The sequence below is a fragment of the Astatotilapia calliptera genome, chromosome 15 (genome assembly GCF_900246225.1).
Source record: "Astatotilapia calliptera chromosome 15, fAstCal1.2, whole genome shotgun sequence".
Lineage (NCBI taxonomy): Eukaryota > Metazoa > Chordata > Actinopteri > Cichliformes > Cichlidae > Astatotilapia > Astatotilapia calliptera.
In genome coordinates, this window is record NC_039316.1 from 11,723,895 (window position 1) to 11,745,246 (window position 21,352).

Consider the following 21,352-nt stretch of genomic DNA (forward strand, 5'->3'; position numbering starts at 1 on the left):
TTACATAACCAGACACTATAATTACTGCTGCAAAGAAAGGTGTTGTCAGTTTAAAATAGCATCCTTCAGAACTGTCAGTTATTCTGAGCACAACAGGGACAATTAATGCTCCAGCTGGTCTATTTATGCACTTCAGGATCCGAGACAAAGAATATCAATGTTTAAAGTGAGCCACTACAAATGTGTCTTGTTTTCTGATTATGTCAAGCATAATTTATCTGCATGTATTTACACTGGACTTGGTATGCTTTCTCCTATTTTCTGTCTTTGGGATCCTTTTGAAATTGTAGATGGTCCCACAGGTGATGCAAGTCATTCTTAGACTGCTATAAACACCCATCTCACACAAGTCTTGGATCTTTAGGATGTCAATTAGAGCAGCTATCCCTACAGTAGTTGCTCTGGCTTTGACCCAACCTTCTGTTTGCAAGCCATTTCGAGGAACGCTGGCTTAAAGGAAGAGGAGCTTGATTCACAAAGTGGATAAACTAAGGGAATGCACCAAAGAGGAGAATAAAAAAGGATCATTTTGAACTTTGAATCATAGGAAGTTTTAAAATGTTTTCCTGGAATTGGGTATAAAAAATTGCACCAAATTTGCATGTTCTGTTTTGTTTTGTTTTTAATGGGTTTTAGGAACATTTATGAAAATATATCAGTGTTCACATCATCTAATCCACAAGCCAGCCACTCAGCACATATGCAATTTCAGGTGTAACTGGGGTCAGAGAGAATTTTCACACATCCATCAACAGGATGAGGTAAAACCGCGTGAAAGGGGGTCTGATATGCAGCATTATGTAGCATATTACTCTGTGTTTGCATGTATAAATATGGACACTTGCTTTTAATGTGTTTTTATCCCAACTGCAAAGCACTTTGTCACTGTGTGTTGTTTTTTTAAGTGCTATACATATACAGTTATTATTCTTCTTAATATATTAAATCACACCAACAATATTTGAATGTGAAACAGCTTTGGAGTTAATCAGCCACTTTCAGCTATGAAAATAAAAACATAGGAAGACAACACATTTCAACAGCTGATACACCTTTGAAAGTGGTCTAAATCCCATGAAGGCTATACAAAAATCAAACTTAAAAGAGAATGCATGAGGGGGGAAAGATGAAAGGGTGTTGTGAAAGGAGCTCTGAGAAACACTCCAGAAGACGAGAGCAGAGTTCACGAGTCCTTCTATGGATCCCATCCTCTTGGAGGACAGAGAGTCAGTTTGACTGAATCCAAAATGAAAAACTTTAAAGCCTGTTTATTGATTCAATTATACGGAGCAAAGGGGGAAGTAAAACTGAAAGAGTGGCACATTTTTTGAAAGAGTACAGAAAGAAAGAGGGCTTTACAGTAACAGATAGCGGCTATAAATAGCATCTGGCCATGGCAGGCAGTGATAGAAAATGAGAGCAGGAGGGCAAAGAAGATGTCATTAACCCGGGGAAGGGAGCTTTGTCACTGTCACCACAGTACAGCCATATATTGGGGGTTCTTACTTTATTTTATGGAATTTTCATTTATATATAGCCCAGTCCAGCATTGCAGTTTGTGATAAGAGATATGTACAAAGTTAAGAAGGCAATGAAGCACACATTCTGAGCGTCACTGTGTCACTCAGTGAGCTGAGTTAATGATTTTTTCATGTGTAAATCCTCCTCCTATACAGCGATGTGATGCGAACATGTTGCTATTCATGGCTTTTCATTTTACTGAAATGACACATTAATCTTCAAAGGAGCGAATACCCAAAAATCACCATTAAAGATGATAGAAATCATGTCAGTCTGACCTAATAGATAATTATTACAGTATAGCCCTGAGGGAGCAGGCTGAGCTCCACTGGGCTGTTGAAAATTAGCATAAGGACTTTAGGTTATGCACATCTGATTTCCCTGGCAAGCTGTATGTCTTGGGCATGCTGGTTTGATAGAAATCATGTACCTTAAGAACTCAGAGAAGAAACATTAAATAAAAGTCTGCAGAGGATAACATAAAATATTTACAGTTAAATTTCAAAATGCTAATAAATGGAATAGCAGTGGTTATCGTTTGCGTTAGTGCTCCTTTGAATCTAATGTGCTACATGAATCCTTGGTTTTCATTTGCACTATTGATTATAGAGACTAATCCATCTCGTGCTCCTTCCCAAAGTAGATGTTATGCATCTTTCAAGAGACATAAGTGACATTAAAACCCATACGAGTTAATGTATATTTACCTTGTTTAAAGTCTAATAACACTCTACCTATTATATTTGCATTTATCTTCTCCTTTCTCTTGTTTTTGTGGTCCGTGTGACTGCAGGTGTGTGAGTTGCAGCTGAGATAATCAGCCTGTGTGTGTGCGTGTGTGTGTGCATGTAAGAATTATAGAGCTTCCATCACTGGGATTGGTTTGAATTATGGTGCAAATGAAAGCTCTGAGTGAGTTATGAGCTGGATAATCACTCTGACGAGAAAACAGGGCCCGCTGATCGGAGTGTTTCAGTGTGCCTGGATATGTGTGTGCCTGTGTGTCACTGAAAGAAAGAGAGAAAGACTGAGCGGAAAGTCAAGACCAAAGCGTAATGCGGGAGGGTGTCTGTATACTTTCCTCCCTTTTAATGTTTTATCACTGTTAATGAAGTGTATTTTGGATTACAATTCATGCAATAACTTGCTCACTGGCTTAATATCTCTCAGAAGTTAAGTTTGTTCTAAATTAACTTCTGTACACAGAAAAAGTACATCTCTGAAGGGCATACTTGAAAAACACTAGTAACAGACAACCTTGAAAATCACATTCAGTAAAGTCTATCTGCTGATCACATGCTGTTTGGAACAAAGATTAAAGCTAAGACTTTTTTTTTTATTACTTTGTTGAATTGTGAGCACTTGCGAAGCATTGCAAACTGTGAATGAAAATACATTTAGCACAATTAGCTCTCTCTACTGAAGGATGCTCTTGTACAATGAGAGATGGGAGTTAGATATGTTGCCATGGCGACTCATGCAGCTATGCTATGGCTGAGAGGCACCGGCACTTTTGGCATGTGAGGAGCTGATTGGTGGAGGAAGGGCATTGTGATAGTGTGTACGACCTGTCTCTGTGACTAATGACCAGCAGTGCAGCTGCAGGATGGCAGTGGGCAGTCGGGTGGCTGCCATGGCAACATGCGAGCAACCGCGTTGCTAAGGCAAATGGCCCAGGTATGCGCATGAAAGCCTTCAGTCTGGCTGCAAGACCTCCACCCACCACACCCCAACATCTACCACACCCTAACCCGCTGGCCCGTTTCTTCCTTCCTCCATCTTTCAGCCAGAGAGGATCAGTGCAACAGGCAGGAGGCAAAAGTGATGGAAACGCTCCATAAATATCCCTGAAATTCCTAGTGGGAGCGCACCCTGACATGTTTGGCGGTGAATGGGACATGATGCATGAAGGCCTGCAGAGATTCGCCGCCCCTGGTCATTAATCTGAAGCTCCCCTTCTTAGAGCTGATGACTGACCTTCCTATGCCACACAAGAGCCAATTCTATCTCGACCTGAAGATCCCTGAAAATCTGACCAGCACACAGGATGCTCAAACTCTGCTGGAAGCGCTCTCGTGTTATGACAGCCAATCATACAAAAAATCTTCTGCAGTCTGTACAAAAATTATAACTATTTGGATCACTGCAGGATGTTGGCTTATTTGTCAAATACTTCTTGTAAATATTCATTGCTTTTGGAGGTGTGACATTCTTCACTATTTTAGTCTGTGTGCACGATAAGACATGCATGCTGTGTTTAAACATTTTGTAGCCAAGACTATACATGCCAATGCATTGTTTGGCAACTACATCCTTTATGGTCTTATTATCTTGATGAGCATTAATACTGAAAGAGCAAGACAGAGGAAACTGTAAAACTAGCAAATAAAACAATATTGTGTTTAGAAAGATGCTCAATACATTTTTGGTTGTGTCTAGTGAGCCCAAGAGTAGCACTTTAGAGTGTGATGCAGGCAACATGTGAAATGTAGCTGAGGAACAAATGAGGAAGGAATCAGCAGCGACCTGATAATTAACGGGCTGTTAATGAGCAGCTCCTAAATATAACTCCGAATCAAGGACTGGATGATGAGGGGTTGCCAGAGATTGATAAGTCAATACGTTTAGGTGAATCAAAATAACTGCGACGTTCGTCACTGGTGGCACAAAATCAGGAATGCACATTTGCTGCAAAAGTACCAAGCATAGTTAAAACAGAATATGATATACAGCATGAAAAATAAGGGAAAAAAACAAGTACTACCAATCAATAAAAAACAAATCTATAATCAGCTAACCCGTTCGAAGCTGAAGATGAAACCCATAGGAGCTATTGTGTGTGAACAACAGTTTTTATCTAGCTTGTCTGGCTTGTTGCTGTTTTCTCCAGAATAGAATCACTCCTGTCACCTTAAAGCCTCTTGACACTGGGCTGGACTGTCACCTGCCACTGCTGGATGCTAAGACTCAAAGTGAGTCACACACTTGAACATACAAGTGCAAACAGACACAATCACGCACTTCGAAGATTGAAACTAAACAAAGCTGTCATGCAAGAATCCACTGAGTACAAGGAAAATGTGGCTGATGAGAGAATTTATAGCTCCCGCCTGCAGCATTTAAAGATGCCTAACTTGAGCTGAACTCAGAGTAATAATGACCTTATCCATTGCAAAAAGATCAATTTCATCAATCTCTTATAATGAGCACATACTGTCTTCAATTAGAATGTGTGCCATGGCCCTCATCCCTGACCCGGCTCCAAGTGGGAAACCAGTGATCATATAACATGTATTAATTCCAGGCGCTGGCAACAGATGTGCTAATTTGCTAGGCTCTCTCTATTCATAATAATGTGCCAGCTCCCTCCTCAAAGTATGTGCTAATTTGCAAGGGCTTATTGTGGATGTGCTAAACTACCGGCTGACATTTTGTGTGCTAATTTGTCAAGCAGGGACCCCTTTTGGTACTAATTGTGCCAAACTGTGAGTACACTTCCACAGGCCTTGAATTGCTGAATTCCTAAATGACTTCTGTCTGCTAGCGGTTTCCAGCCTCTTCACTGCTCTCGAATTGTGAAAGCAACTGAAAAGAAATACCAACTACTGTGAAAATAAGATGTATAAGCACTAAGTGCTCACACTCGCCTGCACACATAGGCATATAAGGGTGCACACACACATTCTGACTATTCACAGAAAATATGTGCCTGCACTTGAGATTGCACAACCTCCCGAAAGAAACACGTTCTGTGGTTGTTTTGCTGTATGACCAAACACGCTCACATAGATACATGCTACAAAGCTTGTTAAAAAGCTCCTTATAAACCCATAAAAAGGTCACAAAGGAGTTTAATACTAATAAGGGTTACTTTATTTTTTTAAAATTGCTTTAAAATTTCAGTTAGTATCACAAATCTGTTTCCCACATTGCACACTGCACACCCCCAGTGAGAATCTCTTCCCAAACAGGCATGCAGAGAAATCATTTTTTACCCCAAAATGATTTATTAACATTACAGAAGAAGTGGAGATAATTACATTTTGGGCTACATTAATATTTTATATATTATCAGAACTGTATGTATATTAGAACGTATTAAAAATGGTTTAAAACAATCTAATGACAATTCCCTATTTTCCATGGGGGTGGTTAGATGAGAGGTATTTTAGAAAATATCTGCTGACACTTCTGCTACACACAAATCATCAGAGGTACACAACAAAAGACATTATGGTTGTTGTAATATGAGATGTACACAGGTGGTAACACCTTTGAGCTCTTGCTGAGGCATCATTCAGTGGTGCCTCGGGAAGAGGAGTCATTTTCACTCTTCGCAGGCAAATAGCTTTCAGTTGTCTTTATGTTGTTTCTCTGTGGGGAACATTGAAAGGCTTTTTTTTTTCTCGCCTCTGTGACAGATACAGAGACTGGGAGTTTATTGGGTGACAGGCAACAGTGCTTTGGATTAAATTGGGCTTCTACGTTTTCTTATGTACATGATCACATCTTCCTCTTTTTCTGCCATTGGAGTCAGTTCTGTCATGGCAAAACATTGTGAAACTCACCATCCTGACTGGGAACTGTCTACTATCTTAACGTCTGTGCTTTGAGGGCCATGAACAAGCCAAAGTTGGAGGTGCACTTATGCACATAACTTTGGTTACCTATGCTAAATTGACAAAATATGGTCACTGGTCTCCTTGGATCAAGTAGAGGATTTTTTTTTCAAATCCTTTTTTTTTTTAAATGGAGTATCTGGATTTAAACATTACATTACCAAAGCATTACAGCCAATCAAAATCTGTAAAGATATGTAGGGATGCACCAATGAGAAGCTTTAATTACACTGGTAATTTTCTTTTGTAACTTTTCATTGGCTTGTGTAATTTAGCATTTCACTAATGAATACCAATTCAGTAAATTTACATTCTTTGACGTACTTATTTGTCGTATTTTATTTTATTATATTTTATAAAGTTTGCAAAGCAATCTTCACGTTGAGCTCGGATGCTGCCTTACATATAAAAGATTCCCGGCCTCACAGTGAGGAGAAAAGCTTACTAATTTAACACTGGTTCCGGAGCAGTACGTGGTATCAGCAGCTACCTGAAGCCAAGGTTTCTGTATCGTATCAGAAATGGAAAAAATCGGAGCAGTACATCCCAAGAAAGAAGATCATATCTCAGCAAGTGTGTTAACACCAAACTTGGTGTACAGACTCGGCAACCCTTACCAAGGTTGTGAAAACTATGTCTCGGTGAGGTGCTTGGCCCCCTCATTGCTGCAGCATGATTTTTTAATGCATTCTTCCCACCTGCCCAACTGTTCCAGGGTATACCATGAAATATTCACGATACTATGGAAATAAGATTTATTTATTTATTTGTGGGGGAAAAAAAGTCTATGTGCATTGTTTCCACATTTTGTGGTGAGGTATGTAAATGTCTTTGGTTCATCATCATCAGAACAAATATACACTTTGCAGTTGTGATGTACTTTATATTACAGCTGCAGCATTGTATTTTTATTCTGTATTTTAGAGGGGGGTAAAACAAAAAGTCTTATTTGACTAATGCACATGCATTTGGGGAAAAATACAGTGGCTTTCACACACTGTAGGTTTTATGAGCCTTAGAGCTCTCAGACTTCCCATCTGAATTCCATGTATAAACATGAGCATTCCTAAAACTGCAGTCACAAGGTTATGCAGTTCACGTAAATAATACAAATCTCAAAAGTGCAGTCAGACACTTTTTCTGCCCACACAGAAAATATGTGATTTGTGTCTAATATACAGGCCATAGGGACTGAGCAGCGCAACTTATTTAATAGAATGTTTCCTGCTGCTTCATGCCTCACCTGTCTTTGCCATTTCTCTTCGTATGCCTCATCTTTTTCTCTACTCTATGAAACAAACCCACACAAACACACACACACAGGGTCTTTCTCACTCCCTCAGACTAGAGTACATCTCATGGTGGCCTCGGCAGGTGACAGATGGCGACCTCACAGCACTGCTCACTGTAAACTGAGTTTTAATCAAGCCTAAGCACGTGTGAGAGATGCTAATTATCCACTGCAGGCTAAAGGAGTCCAGCCTGGAGAACATTGTGACCATGCATGTGCATCCTTGGTTTATATTAATTTTCCCCACTGTGATAATATCGCCATTTACGGCATCGCAACTGGGAAGCGTAATGCAGGATGGATTTGGTGTGTTGAGCATCCCTGGATACTTCAGCCCTCAAGCTGTATCACTCAACAAAATAAATATAGATAAGAACTTGACTAACAGTAATCTCACAGTCTTAAAAGTTAAGCATAGGGATTTCTAACTGTCTCCAGCATACTTGCCAAAAAGCAGGGTGTTAAGACACTCATCTCACTATCGCACCATTTCTTAACATTTCATTTCAGGCGCTAAAAACACTCCGATATAGGGAGAATATTTTAACAGGATAGCCTTAACTTACAACACATATAACATTTATCATATGTATCCAGCCCTGGTGCAGAGCCAAAAAGAAGTTCAATTTATAATGCTGCAATTAAGTCTCGGCAAATTATATGAGAGTCTATTGTCCTCCTTGCTCCTTTTGCTGCACTCATTCTAATTCGCACTGTTCTCTTGTTCATCAAAATGGCCCTGTATTACACCCTTACCAATGTAATTTTGAACAAAATGGCTAGTAAATTAGACTTTCTTTCTTGTAGAAGGGCAGATGTTATCTCCCGTTAGAGGCAAAGGTCAAGAATTAATTCAGGAGGCAGCTCTTTAATTCTAACAGTTGGGCTTTCACAGGGCGATGGAGAAGGGTAGAAAAATGAGCCCGTTCGCTGGATTTACTGAATCTAATTATAATAATTTTTAATCTTCATAAATTTAGAGATCTTTGCAAAGAAGGGCATTATTGTTTTCAGGGAGATAATGACATGGATGCCTGGAAACTTTAACAAGCCAAAAAGATATTGAGGGAAAAAAAGAAAGAAAAACATATGTGCAGTGGATAAGTGGATAAGATTGCATTAACAGCACTAACAGCTAGTGGGTTGCAATGCGTTAAAACAAGAGTGTTTTTCCTCTGCAGTAAATCTATATTAGTTAACCAGAGCTATTTCTGCTGTGAAAATGAAATGGAGAGTGTAGAGGTAATAATGATAGCATATGCTCTATATGTTGGGCACAATTTAAATGGTGATAAAAGCCCAAATACAATGTTCCTTTTCCAGACTGGGTGTACGAAAATGAAAATATTCGACTGAAAAGGTATTCCTTGCTTTGAAATTGAGATTTCGACTTTGTATGCCAAAGTACGGGGATTTTCATCATTGTGTGCAAGGACGCTGAGATCAGGAGACAGGGAGAAGTAAGGTTTGATCGCAGTGAGACAGAACAAAGTAGAGGAATGACAAGCAGACAAGCTGAAAGCCAAAGGGGAAACAAAGACGACATGGAGAGGAAGGGCAGTGAAGGACAAAGGCAAAGAAATGGAGAAAATAAGAGGAAAATGGACAGAAAAGTCTATTTTCTGGATATTAATTCGATGCTGAAAGTGCACCTCAGCATGATACTGTCTCCTCACAGCCCATCAGATTGGTTTAGAAAACAGCAGGCCATTATGTCTAAAGTCAGAGCTAGATGCAGGTAGATGGGTGTGCTGTCAAACAAGCAAAAAGAGGAATTTTGACTTGGGAAGAAAAGAGAGAGACAGAAGAAGAGAGAGCTGGGTGGGGCACAGAAAAAATAGATGAGGGAAGGAAACGAAGAGGGAGAAATTGAGAATAAAAGAGGTCACCGGAGGCAGATAAAAGACACTCAATTAAACGACTGAATGGATGGTGCATTAGACCCGAACGGACACCTGCACCCCTCCTCTCTCCCTCAGCCACAGGGCAGGAAAATGTCAGCTCCTAGTTTGGGTTCATCAGCCTCCCATCAGCCACTGTTGTACACAAGCTAGCTGATAATCAGAGCTACAGGTACACTTTGCTGCAAAGGTGTGTCAATTTGTCTTGCTTGTTCTGCAAACACAGGCAGCTGCGCAGTAGCAAAGAGAGAAAGAAATGAAAGAGACTCGCACACTGACTTTAGCAGGAAAATAGCCAGAGGGCAAGTGATAAAAAAAAAGCAGATTAAAAAGCAAAGCTCCTCCAATATGTGCAGTTGTGTAGTTTTTCAAACTAAATAAGAAAACATCTTTTCAGGATAAAAGCAAAAAGGCTAAAGAGGTGAAATGGGTGAAAAATGAAGGCTCCTGCTTTAATCTTTCTCCTGATCTGCTGCTTCTTATTTTTTAAGGTAATTTCACCATTTCCCACATTCAATCGAACTCTGTTGGGTAGCAAATTCAGGGTTCTTTGTCATTTTTAAAAAGCTGTGGGTATATCTCATGGGAAGCTGTGTAAGAGAAATGGAAGCAATTGGCTTCATTATGTCTCTTCAGGCTCTTAAAATAAATTGTGCAAGATGGGAATATCAAACCAAGCCTATTCCAGTCCACTGTTATGTTTGGAGAAGGGCCAGATTTAGTAGGTCATTTCAATTGGATTGTCTCTGAGCGTGGATGACAAACAGCAGAACACAATCAAAACCTACTGCAGCCAAGCCAGGTAGCATTAAAGCCTTATCTTATCTTATTAAAGCTTCAAAAAATGCTTTTGCAAACTCTGTGGTTTATTTTGCTTTATTTAATAATTCTTAGGCTTTCCTATACTGTTGCGGTTTTTTCCCCCCCCCCCCCCCCCCCCCTCACATATGTCTAATCTCATCTTTTCATTCAAAACTGTCATCAAAACAACATCAGAAAGCTACCCAAACACTTACAAACCCTCTGAGTGAAAGCAGAGAAAAAATAAATTCAACATTGCAGGGGGAGGCATTTTGCATAGCCCTTGTGCAGCCTTGACAATGGAGCGTCATGCTGGTTCAAAGAACATGATTTTAAGTAAGCCTGCCTCAATATGTCCTCCCACAGAGCCCATTTCCCCCTGTGTCCTTGGTTCACACAGAGAAATGTTCATACATCTGACATTCTATGCTGTCAATGGGAGCCCGAATTTTGCTTTCTCTCCTTCAACCCATAGCTCTGCTCCTTCTTTTATTCCTTTATTCAGCTGGCTGGAAATGAAGGTGAATCACCACATCCTGACCTGTTCGGTGCCTTGCATCATAGCCAACACAGCCGGAGGGCTTTCTGCAATCAATTGACTTCAGAATCCCATGTAGTTTGGACATCAATGCTATCGTTTATGGCATATATGCCTTCAGAAATGTTTACCTGATCTGTGTGTTTGAAATTCACATCTGACTGCCTCAACTTAAGGCACATCTTTAAAACACTAAAACTATGAGTACATATTGGTAAACAAGCCCTTCAGCAAAAAACAAAAACAAAAAAAACAACCCACGACCAACAAAAGCAATCAGAGACTGTCTTAATGCATTAATCATACAACAAATACACTGTAAACATTTACTAACAATTAGCCCCGTTGCCATCTTACCGTAATAAACAGGTGACAAGCCAGGTTTTATTTTCTTTCTATTAAGCAATCACTTAAAAGGCAATTAGTGCACTTGAGCTAGTATAAAGTTAAAGATCTTGCACCTTTTACCTCCTGTTACAGTAAAACACAAAACATGACATGTTGTTCCTGCTCCTGAGTGGTCTCCTGTGACAACACTGGAAGTACAGCCAGTTCAGAAGTGTGGAACACTTCAAAACCATGTGGTCCTGCTCAAGCTGCTGCTGCTTGTGGCTGTTTAAGTCATTAATTCACAGCACAATGCAATATTAGCACAATCCCTCATATTCTGCTTTGAGCACACATTTGCTTTTTATTTTGTAATATTCATGTTTGTATTCTCACAGATGGTAACCTGTGATACACGGAAAGGGGACATCCGGGATTTGGCACTCCTTATTTGCTATGCTGCCAGTTTTCCTTCCTTTATCAATATTCAACGAAGCAACCCAGCATGCTGATTTTTATTGATTCACACTATTTTATAGTCTATTTGAAGTGGAGACAAACCCAACATGTCCACACGACTGGCTAATGAAAACACATTTTGGGTTTTAGTTCTTCTAAGGAACTACAAGGACATTTGTGTTACCAACCTATTTTCAGTTTTTCACTCCTATAAAAGCTATTTCATGCATATCTGCAGTCCCAGGCAAATTTTCAACTTGCTAATATGATACTGCTGACATTTATTCAGAGATGCAGTGCATGACTCCTGGCCTCCCACTACATTTCCACATACTCTACTGTCCTTTCCGTCTCTCTTCATAGAAGCCATCAAAAAACCGTAATAAAAGACCACAACTGAGAGTGGGCTGAGAGTGGACCGCTCTGAGGCAAACTAATCTATCTTTACTCTGTATACGCCTCAACACTCACTGTTTTTTCATCTCACTCACACTTTACACATACTCTCTCTTTCTCTCTCTTTTCCTCTCTAACAAACACTCTTGTTTTTCTTACACCTCTCAGTGACTTCAAATTTACTTCCAGCTCCCTTGGTGAGATAGCGAGAAGGACAGTCCCACATGTATTAAAAGATGCAAAAGAAAAAAGGAAAAGAAAAAAAATTATTCCCTGTGAGTGCTTTCAGCTCCGACCTTCAGTCGGCTCCGAGCCACAGCAGCAACGCAGCAAGACGTGCTGTAGGCTCTTCTCAAGGGACAGTTTCACAGAGCAATTGCACATATAACCTCTAACCCTTTTGATACCCGGCAAAATCCCTGAGTGACAACGACAAAGAGTGACAGACTGTGAATAATGAAAGCCGATACATAAGGCAAGCCTTGCGCTGGGAAGTAAAGGAGCACAGGTCTCAGATTTATTCTGTTTGATTTTCAACAAAAAAATAAATAAATAAAAGCAGACTGTGTTAAAAGAGTCTGTTATGCAAGAAAGGATTACATTGCAAACAAGGTCAATCAGCTAAAGCCTCCTTCAATGTAAATAATCTTTTCAAAAGTTGCTGGTAAACCTCAAAAAAAAAAAAAGAAAAGAAAAAAAGAAAAGAAAAAGACTTAATGCTAAGAAAAAAAAAAACTAATTTCATACCTCAAAGATATTTGCCATTTCAAAATGGCAAGAAATATGTACCCTGAATTAATCACCATTGAGCCTTTTGTAACTGAGGCATGACAGCAAGACCTTCAAAGACTCTGGACTGTAAACATGTTTTAGAAATCCATCTAGATAGTTCTCTGCTTCAAGCCCATGTGTGGTGCTGCATGCTAATGTAAGACAGATCTCCTCTTTGTTCTTGAAACCCACGGTGGGTATTTTTATACCATGGAAATCATTTGCGAGCAGAGATAGTTTCATATTTCTATAAGCTTTGATTGGGTCAAGTGACACGTGAATATTTTAAGCAGCTTTGTGCCCATTTTAAATATGTTTGCTGTGAACATGCTGGCAGTGGGCCAGGGCACAGGGTGTTAGCCATAATTCCTGCAATCCTAAACTAAACTCCAGCATGCTGATAATTCAGGCTGGCAGAAAGCAAAAGCAAATAAAGTCAATTAACCACAAACTCCCATTGAATGTGTTCCCTCTATCCTTGCTCGTTTTCAACAACCTTCTAATTTTACCACCACGAGGGGATAAAGCGGTTTAAATATTAGACACCCAAAAGAGAGCCTATATTCTGGCACAGCATTGTGGAAGGAGTTAGATAAACTTCTCTTCTACCCGAGGGGATTGTGTCTTTTGCCAGTGGACTGAGAAAAAAAAGCTTGATTTCCTTTCCAAAATGAAAAAGAATGTTGTGTTTTAGTCATAAATATTCCCACACGTCTGTACTGGGGAAATATAAGTATAAGCAGGAAATAAACAAATGAAATGAGTATCTCTGAGTCAACAATGCTTTCAGCAGGAGTTGACAGCCCAGGGACACACTGCATCTGCCAGCGCTGCTTCCAAATGGCAGTGATAAGGTTATCACTCAACCTCACAGTCACAGACCGACTACGGACATCAGAATTAAAAGGCGGTCTCAGTTTCACTGTTGATATTTCTCCAACTGAATTTCTTTATTTTTAGAGTAACATGCGGGTCTGTAAGTCAAAGTCATCTGGGTTGGAATAGCAGATGTGATGACTCACTGCTTGTGTGACAGAACATTTGGGGGCAGCTAAATAGGATCATGCACAAAATGTTATTTGCATGGAAAAAATAAAAAAATAAAATGAGATCCTTCAGGTTATGGGACAGATTTGAAAGAAAACATTGAATTTCCACTTCACTGAATTTTAACAGGCCATCTGTGAGTGAGAAAAACTGAGCTTTAGAAGCGTCTGACACTAAGCTATTTAATTATTTCAGGAAGCTAGTTCAGATGTTTCTACACAATTGGAATTTTATGTATTTTAAGCAGTTGTGTTTCAGATTATATTCAAAACGGGCATTTTGCATATTTATGTGTGCAGCCTTCATTGTAAGGGTGGGAAAAGAAAATTAAACGACAGAAACATTTTGTTCTCTATCCCAAAGACCCTTAGCAACATCAGTAGCTAAAAAAAGTGTAATTCAGTGCTCCCAGAAGGCAAATGTGAAGTAGTAATGAAGAGAGAATCTTTTCTCAAGAGGTTTTTTATTACAACTTGTATGGGCTGGCTCTATTTTCTGCATCTAACTAAATAAATTACCTGTAAGATTTATAAATGAGGAACACTGAACATAATAACTCAACTCAGTATGGGAATGGGCTCAGCATATTTGCCTGCAGCTGGTGGCCTGAACACTGTTTTTTTTTTCCTTTCTCCTCCGACACTTGTCGCTCTACATGGTGAGACTGGAGCTACACTGAAAAAAAGGGACTGGCCATCTCTTGGATTTATGTAAGCATCTTGCATGTATTTAACACAATTACCTCATGTTTTAAAGATAAATGTAACTATATAGTGTAAAAACTACATGATATGCAGAAAGGGTGTATTAAATTGTTCATATCATGTTCAGGTGAAGTAAGTCAATAAGATAGCAACGTTAAATCTCGTGAAACCACGCGTGATTTCATCTCACGGGCTTTGGATCGTGGTTCAAAAAAGGCATCCATCTCAGTCAAGTCGAGCAGCCAACTCTACGTTTTTGGTATGTCTTGATTTTTTGAATTAATATTTACCATATTTCAGCCAAATGTAGTTAAACGTCTAGAGTGTCGCCATGTAACATGCTAAAAAAGAGCCGTTAGCTTATTTGCTGTTTTATCTGTTGTCAAAGAATTGGCGCTTTTTCATTTGAATTTGTCTTTGGCACAAGAGCCGTAATATCACATTAAACCTAATTATGAGGCACTCATAACATAATTTGGTTTTCTGTGTGAATAGATTTGCCAACTGACTCTTCAGTTACATTGTGTATTTACTGCACCGTGGTGTTAGTGAGATTTTGGACATTGAACAGCTTTAGCTAATATCATCAGCGGCATTATGCTAGCTTACATCCCTACCCCTCCTGGCCTCACCTGCTGTCCTTTTGTTTTTGTTTTTTTTGCTGCACATTGAGAGACCACATCTATTCTGCATTTCACCAGGAGTCAGCTGATGGATTGTGGGTTCAAGGTGTTATGGTAAGAAAGTATATTCTATTTTCGCTTAAGGTTTCTGTAACTTAATTATAATAGGTTTTGTATAATTATTAGGTGCATGCATACACAAATAGACCACCCTATTAAAACAACTGAGAAATCCAAAATCTGCCATAGGTTTAACTTATACCTGTATGTATTGTCAGAAAGGTGATTACTGGACTCACATTAATGCACACTTGAACTAAAATGAGGTTGTAACTTGTGGGTTCTTGGGTTGCAAATCAGAAACAAACAAACATCTTTGGATTTTTTTAATCCCATAAGATCTGGAAACACAGTTTTTATTCAACAAAACATTACTGATTAACCAAGCACAGTGCCTGCTGTTATTTCAAAATAATTTTATGTCATTTCAGATGAAATGCAGCATTCCAGTGCATCCCAACCATGCCTTTACAGTCAAGGTTTCTGACGGAGCTGAGTTTCTCTCTGACAGTCTGCTGAAAGTGTTTGCAAAGTGATCGGGGGAACAGTGCACAAAGCTAAAGGATGTAGCTGCCATGATGACAGTAAGAACTTTAAAATTCTTTAACTACAAAGTGTATATGTATTGCATTAGGTCAGTAAAAGATTTTTATGCTGCATCCATTGAAACAGTCAACTATTACCTGTGAGTACTGATTCCACTGAAAGGATGCCATTCTTTTTTGTCATGCATTTACTGGCCCACTGAGAAAAAATCATCTTTTTTTAAAAATATATGTTCTGGAAACTATATATCCATAAAGTTGATGTCAAACAGGAATTTTTGATATTGCTTTGTAGATGCTGGTGTTGCATGTTGACTGGTTTAAAAAGTCAAGTTTTTGTCTGGGATCATTTTCTTCTGTGCTACTGAAAAGTTCACAAATCTCTGTTTTCTTTGTTATATTACTTTAGGATGACATTAATGCTCAAAGGGAGTCTCATCAAAGTGCTCCGCATCTGTGTGAAAGACAATTGCAACATCTTGGTGCAGGAGTTCATGGTGAGTGTTTTATGAGTAGATTGTGGCTTTGCAACATTTAAAAATGCATTTAGTTATCCACTTGATCCTCATTGGACTGGTTAGGACCAGTAGTCCTCTTTAATAATTTGAAGTTCACATGAGGCCTAGTAGTGAACTCGGCCGCCGGCCCTTGAGGCCCCACCCCTACCCCTGTATTAGGGGTCACATCAGTGTGAAAAAACTTTAAATTTGTCATTCTAGTGAACAAAGAAAAATCCCCCCAATATTTACATTAGCTTTTGTTTGAAAAAAAAAAAAAAAAAAAAGACCAACTGACCAACAGCTAACCAAATTGTGGGGCTGAAAGTCTAAATTCTAACATCTTCTGAGTGACATAACCTGGATTTCTGATGGGCCGGTGTCTTTCTAACAAAAACTAATGTAAAGCATTTGAAATTATTATGTTTTTCACTCTCTCTTAGAAACTCTGTTAGACCATGAATGCAGCATGGCAGGCCACTCTTTGGCTATAGCTATTTACTATGGTTTAAATTACTCTAACATTAGAACTGGTAGATTCAAAAGAGATGAGTTTAAAAGGGAATCTTAAAAAAATGTTTTGTGTTTAACCAGGACTTGACTGAGGCCACTGCACAGATTGAGAAAACCACAATGAACATCTGTCTCCAGAGATGCGCCAGGCAATGACTTTTCTGATGTTGGCATCATCATCGAGGGTATAGTAGTTCTTCAAGATCTGGATAACGTGACCTTTGCAGTAGCCATGCTGTTTGGACCTTTTTTATTCCTTCAACATGAGTTACCCATCACAGCTCTGCTACACTTTTGAGGTGATTCAATGGGTGGTAATGGAGTTGGATGCAACTCAGCTCTCAAGAAAAGCTCACAACTAAGACAAAACTGCTCCTGCAAGGAAAGCTCACTGTTATGCATGCAAGGTGATCAGCTCTAGGTGAGAGGACATTTAAATCTCACACTTGTTCTGCTGCATTTTTGAAGCTCAATTCCAGGAGCAGATCGCAGGGTTCATTTTTATATACTCTGCAACTGCCATGAGGACAAGCTGTTTTTGTTGTTGTTGTTTGTTTTTCCTTTTGCTCTGTACAAGTTCTGTTTGTCTGTTTGGCAGCATTTTTCAATTTCTGTTTGTATTTTTTCTTTCTTTTACTAGTGAAGAGATGTAGCGTGAACAGTTATACAGTCTAAATATCCCATATGGGTCGTGTGAAATGGTATTTTCAGTTTCATTCAGTTGAAGTAAAGAACGTTGAATATTTCTAAGTGTGCTGTTTTGAACCAAGATGTCACAGTATGATCAGTGCTGTAATTTTTGACAGTCACTGTATCAATGTTATTTTTGCGTCTCTTGAATAAAGTTTTTGACCTGCAAGTGCTAATTTCTTTAGTTATTGGGGTAAAATGGGTAATGTTAATAGGAAGGTGTTTGCCAATTCAGTAACCTAATTTAATGTTAATGGAAACTAACATTTCCTCAAATTGTTTAGTTATAATTGTTGTTTAACTGAATCTTGACGTCAGAGGCCTTAAATAGAATGTTTTGTATTGTCCTGTAACATTTTTCAAAAGAAACAGTCTAATTTCTTTGCTGTGATTGATTCCAGAGAACACGGAAGAACTGACATTATTTAACTGTTGATTTATATAGATTCAGTGGAGGAGTAATGTCAGTTTAATTCTTTACCTACTGTCAATGCAGTGAAATTAGACATTTTGTTTTTAAAGGTTACTGGTGGATGCCAGCAACCATCTTGGAAGAGAACAATACAATCTGTTATAAGGCCTCCATTTGAAAATTGTGTATTTGATACTAGAATATAATAGCAAAATGTAATTTGAAGATAACATGTAGTATTTAAGTGACCAAGTAGTATTGGGTAAAAGTTATTGAATGGTGTTGGGATAAAGTGAAAAAATTGTGAAGGATTAAAATATTCCAAGAGCTCAAATTACTTCATCAAAACATGTTTAAGTCACATTTTATCAACACAAATTGCACAGGTTTATTGAACATGAATAAATTGTGTTAATTTAACTCAATTGTTTAAGTTGCTGCCAAAGCAAAACATCTGTGTGCAACAAATGTCCACCATTGAATTAAGTAAATCCAACAACATATTTTTTTCAGTGTATGAATGCAAAAGGTTGACTATGCCGTAGTGTTACAGTGTGTCTTTGTGTAGAGGTCTCAGCCTGACAGGAGAACAGTGGTTTTTACAATGTGAGCCGCCTGTCTGGGCAAAAGGGATCTTGGGGCAGGAAAGGAACAGACGGACCCAGGGGAGCTGACCTCCTCATTTAGCCAGCCTTCTGCAGGAGCAGCTGGGATTATCTGCTGAGTAAGCACATCCTCCAGGACAAGAAATGTACTGGATGGACTCTAATGTCTTTAAAGGGATTTGTAATTCTCCCGTGTGCATGCATGACTGACATGTTGTGTTATTTTTTATATAAGCTGATACATAAATCTCTAATTTAACTATATTTCTCTTTAGGAAACTCGGCTCTTTCAGAAGCAAATACAGACACATGAACTTATTTTTCTAAGGAGAATGAATTACAGTGCAGAAAATGGAGCCATTTTACAATAGAGCGTGTGTGGCGCTTGAATGACAGATATTATAGTGCATAAAAAAACAAACAAAAAAACAAAAAACAAAGACTAAGTCGTTTATAGAAGGTGTATCAGTGTGTTGTGAAAAGGAAGAGTTGTTCAGCAACAGGCGGCCGTGCTGCCAAGTCCGTGCGACTAAACAAGCGCTTGTTCAGGACCACGGACAGAGCCCCGGCTCGTAGACGCGTGCCAGGCGCTCTGACTGTCACTTCCACCAGAAGAAGGAGAAAATATCAAGCATGGGTTCACCCAGGGCAAAAGATCTCAGTGACACGAAACACCTCTTATCTTACATGGTTCTGTCTGTCTTGCTGATACCAGATGCCTTACAGATCCAGCTTGTTAGCACAGGCGACATCTTTGGTATGGGGAGGTACACGTCTAACCTTTGCACTGATAAAACACGCACACACGAACAATAAATATGCATAAAGCGGTAACCATGGTCAGAATGATATCTGGATTTTGTCTCTTGGGAATGTTCGATATCATTTGCCGCCTTGAAAACTTTGCTATTAGCCAGTGCAAGGACTTTACCGTCCTCCGAGGATTACTGAATAGACGCCCGGCGTCTGTCAGGGAACACGCGAGACGGGAAATCGCGCGTCTTGCTGAGGAAGAAGCAGGAAGACAAGCACATCCCGTTGCCATAGCGGCGGCTCTTGCGGACGCGGCCTGACTCTTAAACAGGACCCTCAGGAGAACTGGGGATTGTAAGGATGTGTTGTCAACACTTGATGACATCCGCTGTCGTGGCGGCTCCCCTGTCACTCCAAGATGTTCTCTGTAAATGCAACAGAGAGCGGCAGAAAGAGCCACCCTGAGACGGATCTAATTAAGCATCAGAGGAAGCCACGGGAGGCTGCGATTTAGTGACTTTCAGACAGGAACACGGGCGTTAATGGCACTGTTTTGAAGTTATGTACCGGGGAAAATTCGCCGTAGTGGCAAGTGTTGAAGAATTACTTCTTTAATCCTTTTAAAGTGTCTAATTAACTCACCAGGATATTTTTTAAAGGAGTGCCTCAACTTTTAGACTACCGAATTACACAGCTAATCTGAGACACAGTGTTGGGTAAGGGCACATCCAGTGAGCACTGGAAACAAGCAAGTATCTGTTTAAACGGCAACAACCGTGTGAATTAAGCAAAATCATGGGAATTCCCTGATGGGAAGCTCTTCGCTCTGATTTCGGATATAAAGCAGCCCGTTGCCCGGCGCATTGATCGACACTTTTCACAGATCAATAATTGATCCACTCTCGGAAAGCAAGCTAATGGTTACATGTAAACATTCACTGCAGAGGATGTGCTGGAGAGTCAGCAGTTTAAAAGACCTACGGGATGATTCAGGATGCAGGGTGAGGAGATTTAAGCGGCGGCTCTGGTGGTGAGCTTCATAGCCGTGAACTGTTGCATAGACTACTCCTGCCTTTAAGCGTCCAGAGTTACTGTAACGGTGATTTCAAGTTCACTGGAAAGCGTCATTCGTCGCTGATCGTATGAAGCACTAAGTAAAACCCCACGAAGACACTGTTACGAAATACAGTGACATTATAAAGGCACACTATGAAATATTCGCCGGGCTAAACGCTATTTTAAAAGTGCAGACGATATTATTTGCAAACTCTTAACGGAAAACGTGACAAAAGTGGGACAAAAATATCTCCACAGCCTGCATCCCGCCAATGTGTCGTGCCGCTGTGGCCAATCTTATGAGTAGTTGTTGTGATTAGACATCGTAACGTCGATGATACATTGTTATAAACAGATTACTTACCAAATCTTAAAACGTGTGGCATCCCGCGAGAGTAACCAAGAAACAGCAGCAGAAGCGGGATCAGCCTGAGGTTGGACCTGAAAGCAAGACTGGTTATCATCAGATGATGGGAGGTAATCTTCATGTTGTTTTAAAAAAATGCACAGTGGTTATTCCCCTCGGTGCGCGGGTTCGATTCCCTCGTAATTCTTCTACGGTTGTTGGGCAAGGCAGGGTAACGGCGGCCCTGGATGCGCAAGATCACGGCATGGTCACTTGCGCTTTCCCTAAATCCATTAGCAGTCCCGGCATGATTCCTTCCCCTTCCCGTTCTCCTCTTCCTTCTTCACTGCGCCAAGAAACAGCAATCCTCGGGGTCGCGGGACGGCGGGACATCCATGTCGAAGGGTACGGATCCAGTGGGGAGGAGGGAGCCCAAGCATGGGCTATAGGTGAGGAACTGGAGTGGGTTGGAAAGGAGCTAGACAGCGCCAAGCAGAGGATACAGCAGCGATATGCACCCCCCTATGAGGCGCTCTGGGTTCCTTGCGCTCCCATTATACTGCACTGCTGCACAGGCTCTGACGTCGAGCCAAGGTTAGTATTGTGAACGCGCAACAGAGAGCGAGAGAGAGTGAGCGCGACTGAGAGAGAAGGGGAGAAAGGGGAGATGGAGATAGACTACAGATAGAAAGACGGAGAGACATGCCGAGCAGGGAGGAGAGAAATAGAGCGAGGGATGGAATGGCGGAATAAGGGAGAAAAATAATTGAAAGCTAGCAGTGTAAAACTTTAATTCTCTCTTCGTACCACGTTTCTAGGAAGCTGTTTCCCAGTTTCCTCTCATAACTTGCCCACCAAGTTCGCAGGCATTTATAGG

At 40.1% G+C, this 21,352-nt stretch overlaps 1 protein-coding gene across 2 annotated transcripts in view; it reads right to left on the bottom strand.

Moving 5' to 3' along the window:
- The window catches only part of LOC113037170 (glutamate receptor ionotropic, kainate 2-like), a 69,604-nt gene extending 48,565 nt beyond the window's left edge, over positions 1–21,039 (bottom strand). For both annotated transcript variants that reach the window (XM_026193931.1, XM_026193930.1), the window contains exon 1: positions 20,494–21,039. In XM_026193931.1, coding sequence (XP_026049716.1) covers positions 20,494–20,617 — 124 coding nt within the window. In that variant the 5' untranslated portion in view covers positions 20,618–21,039. The remainder of the gene's footprint in view (positions 1–20,493) is intronic.
- Positions 21,040–21,352: the final 313 nt, after the last annotated feature.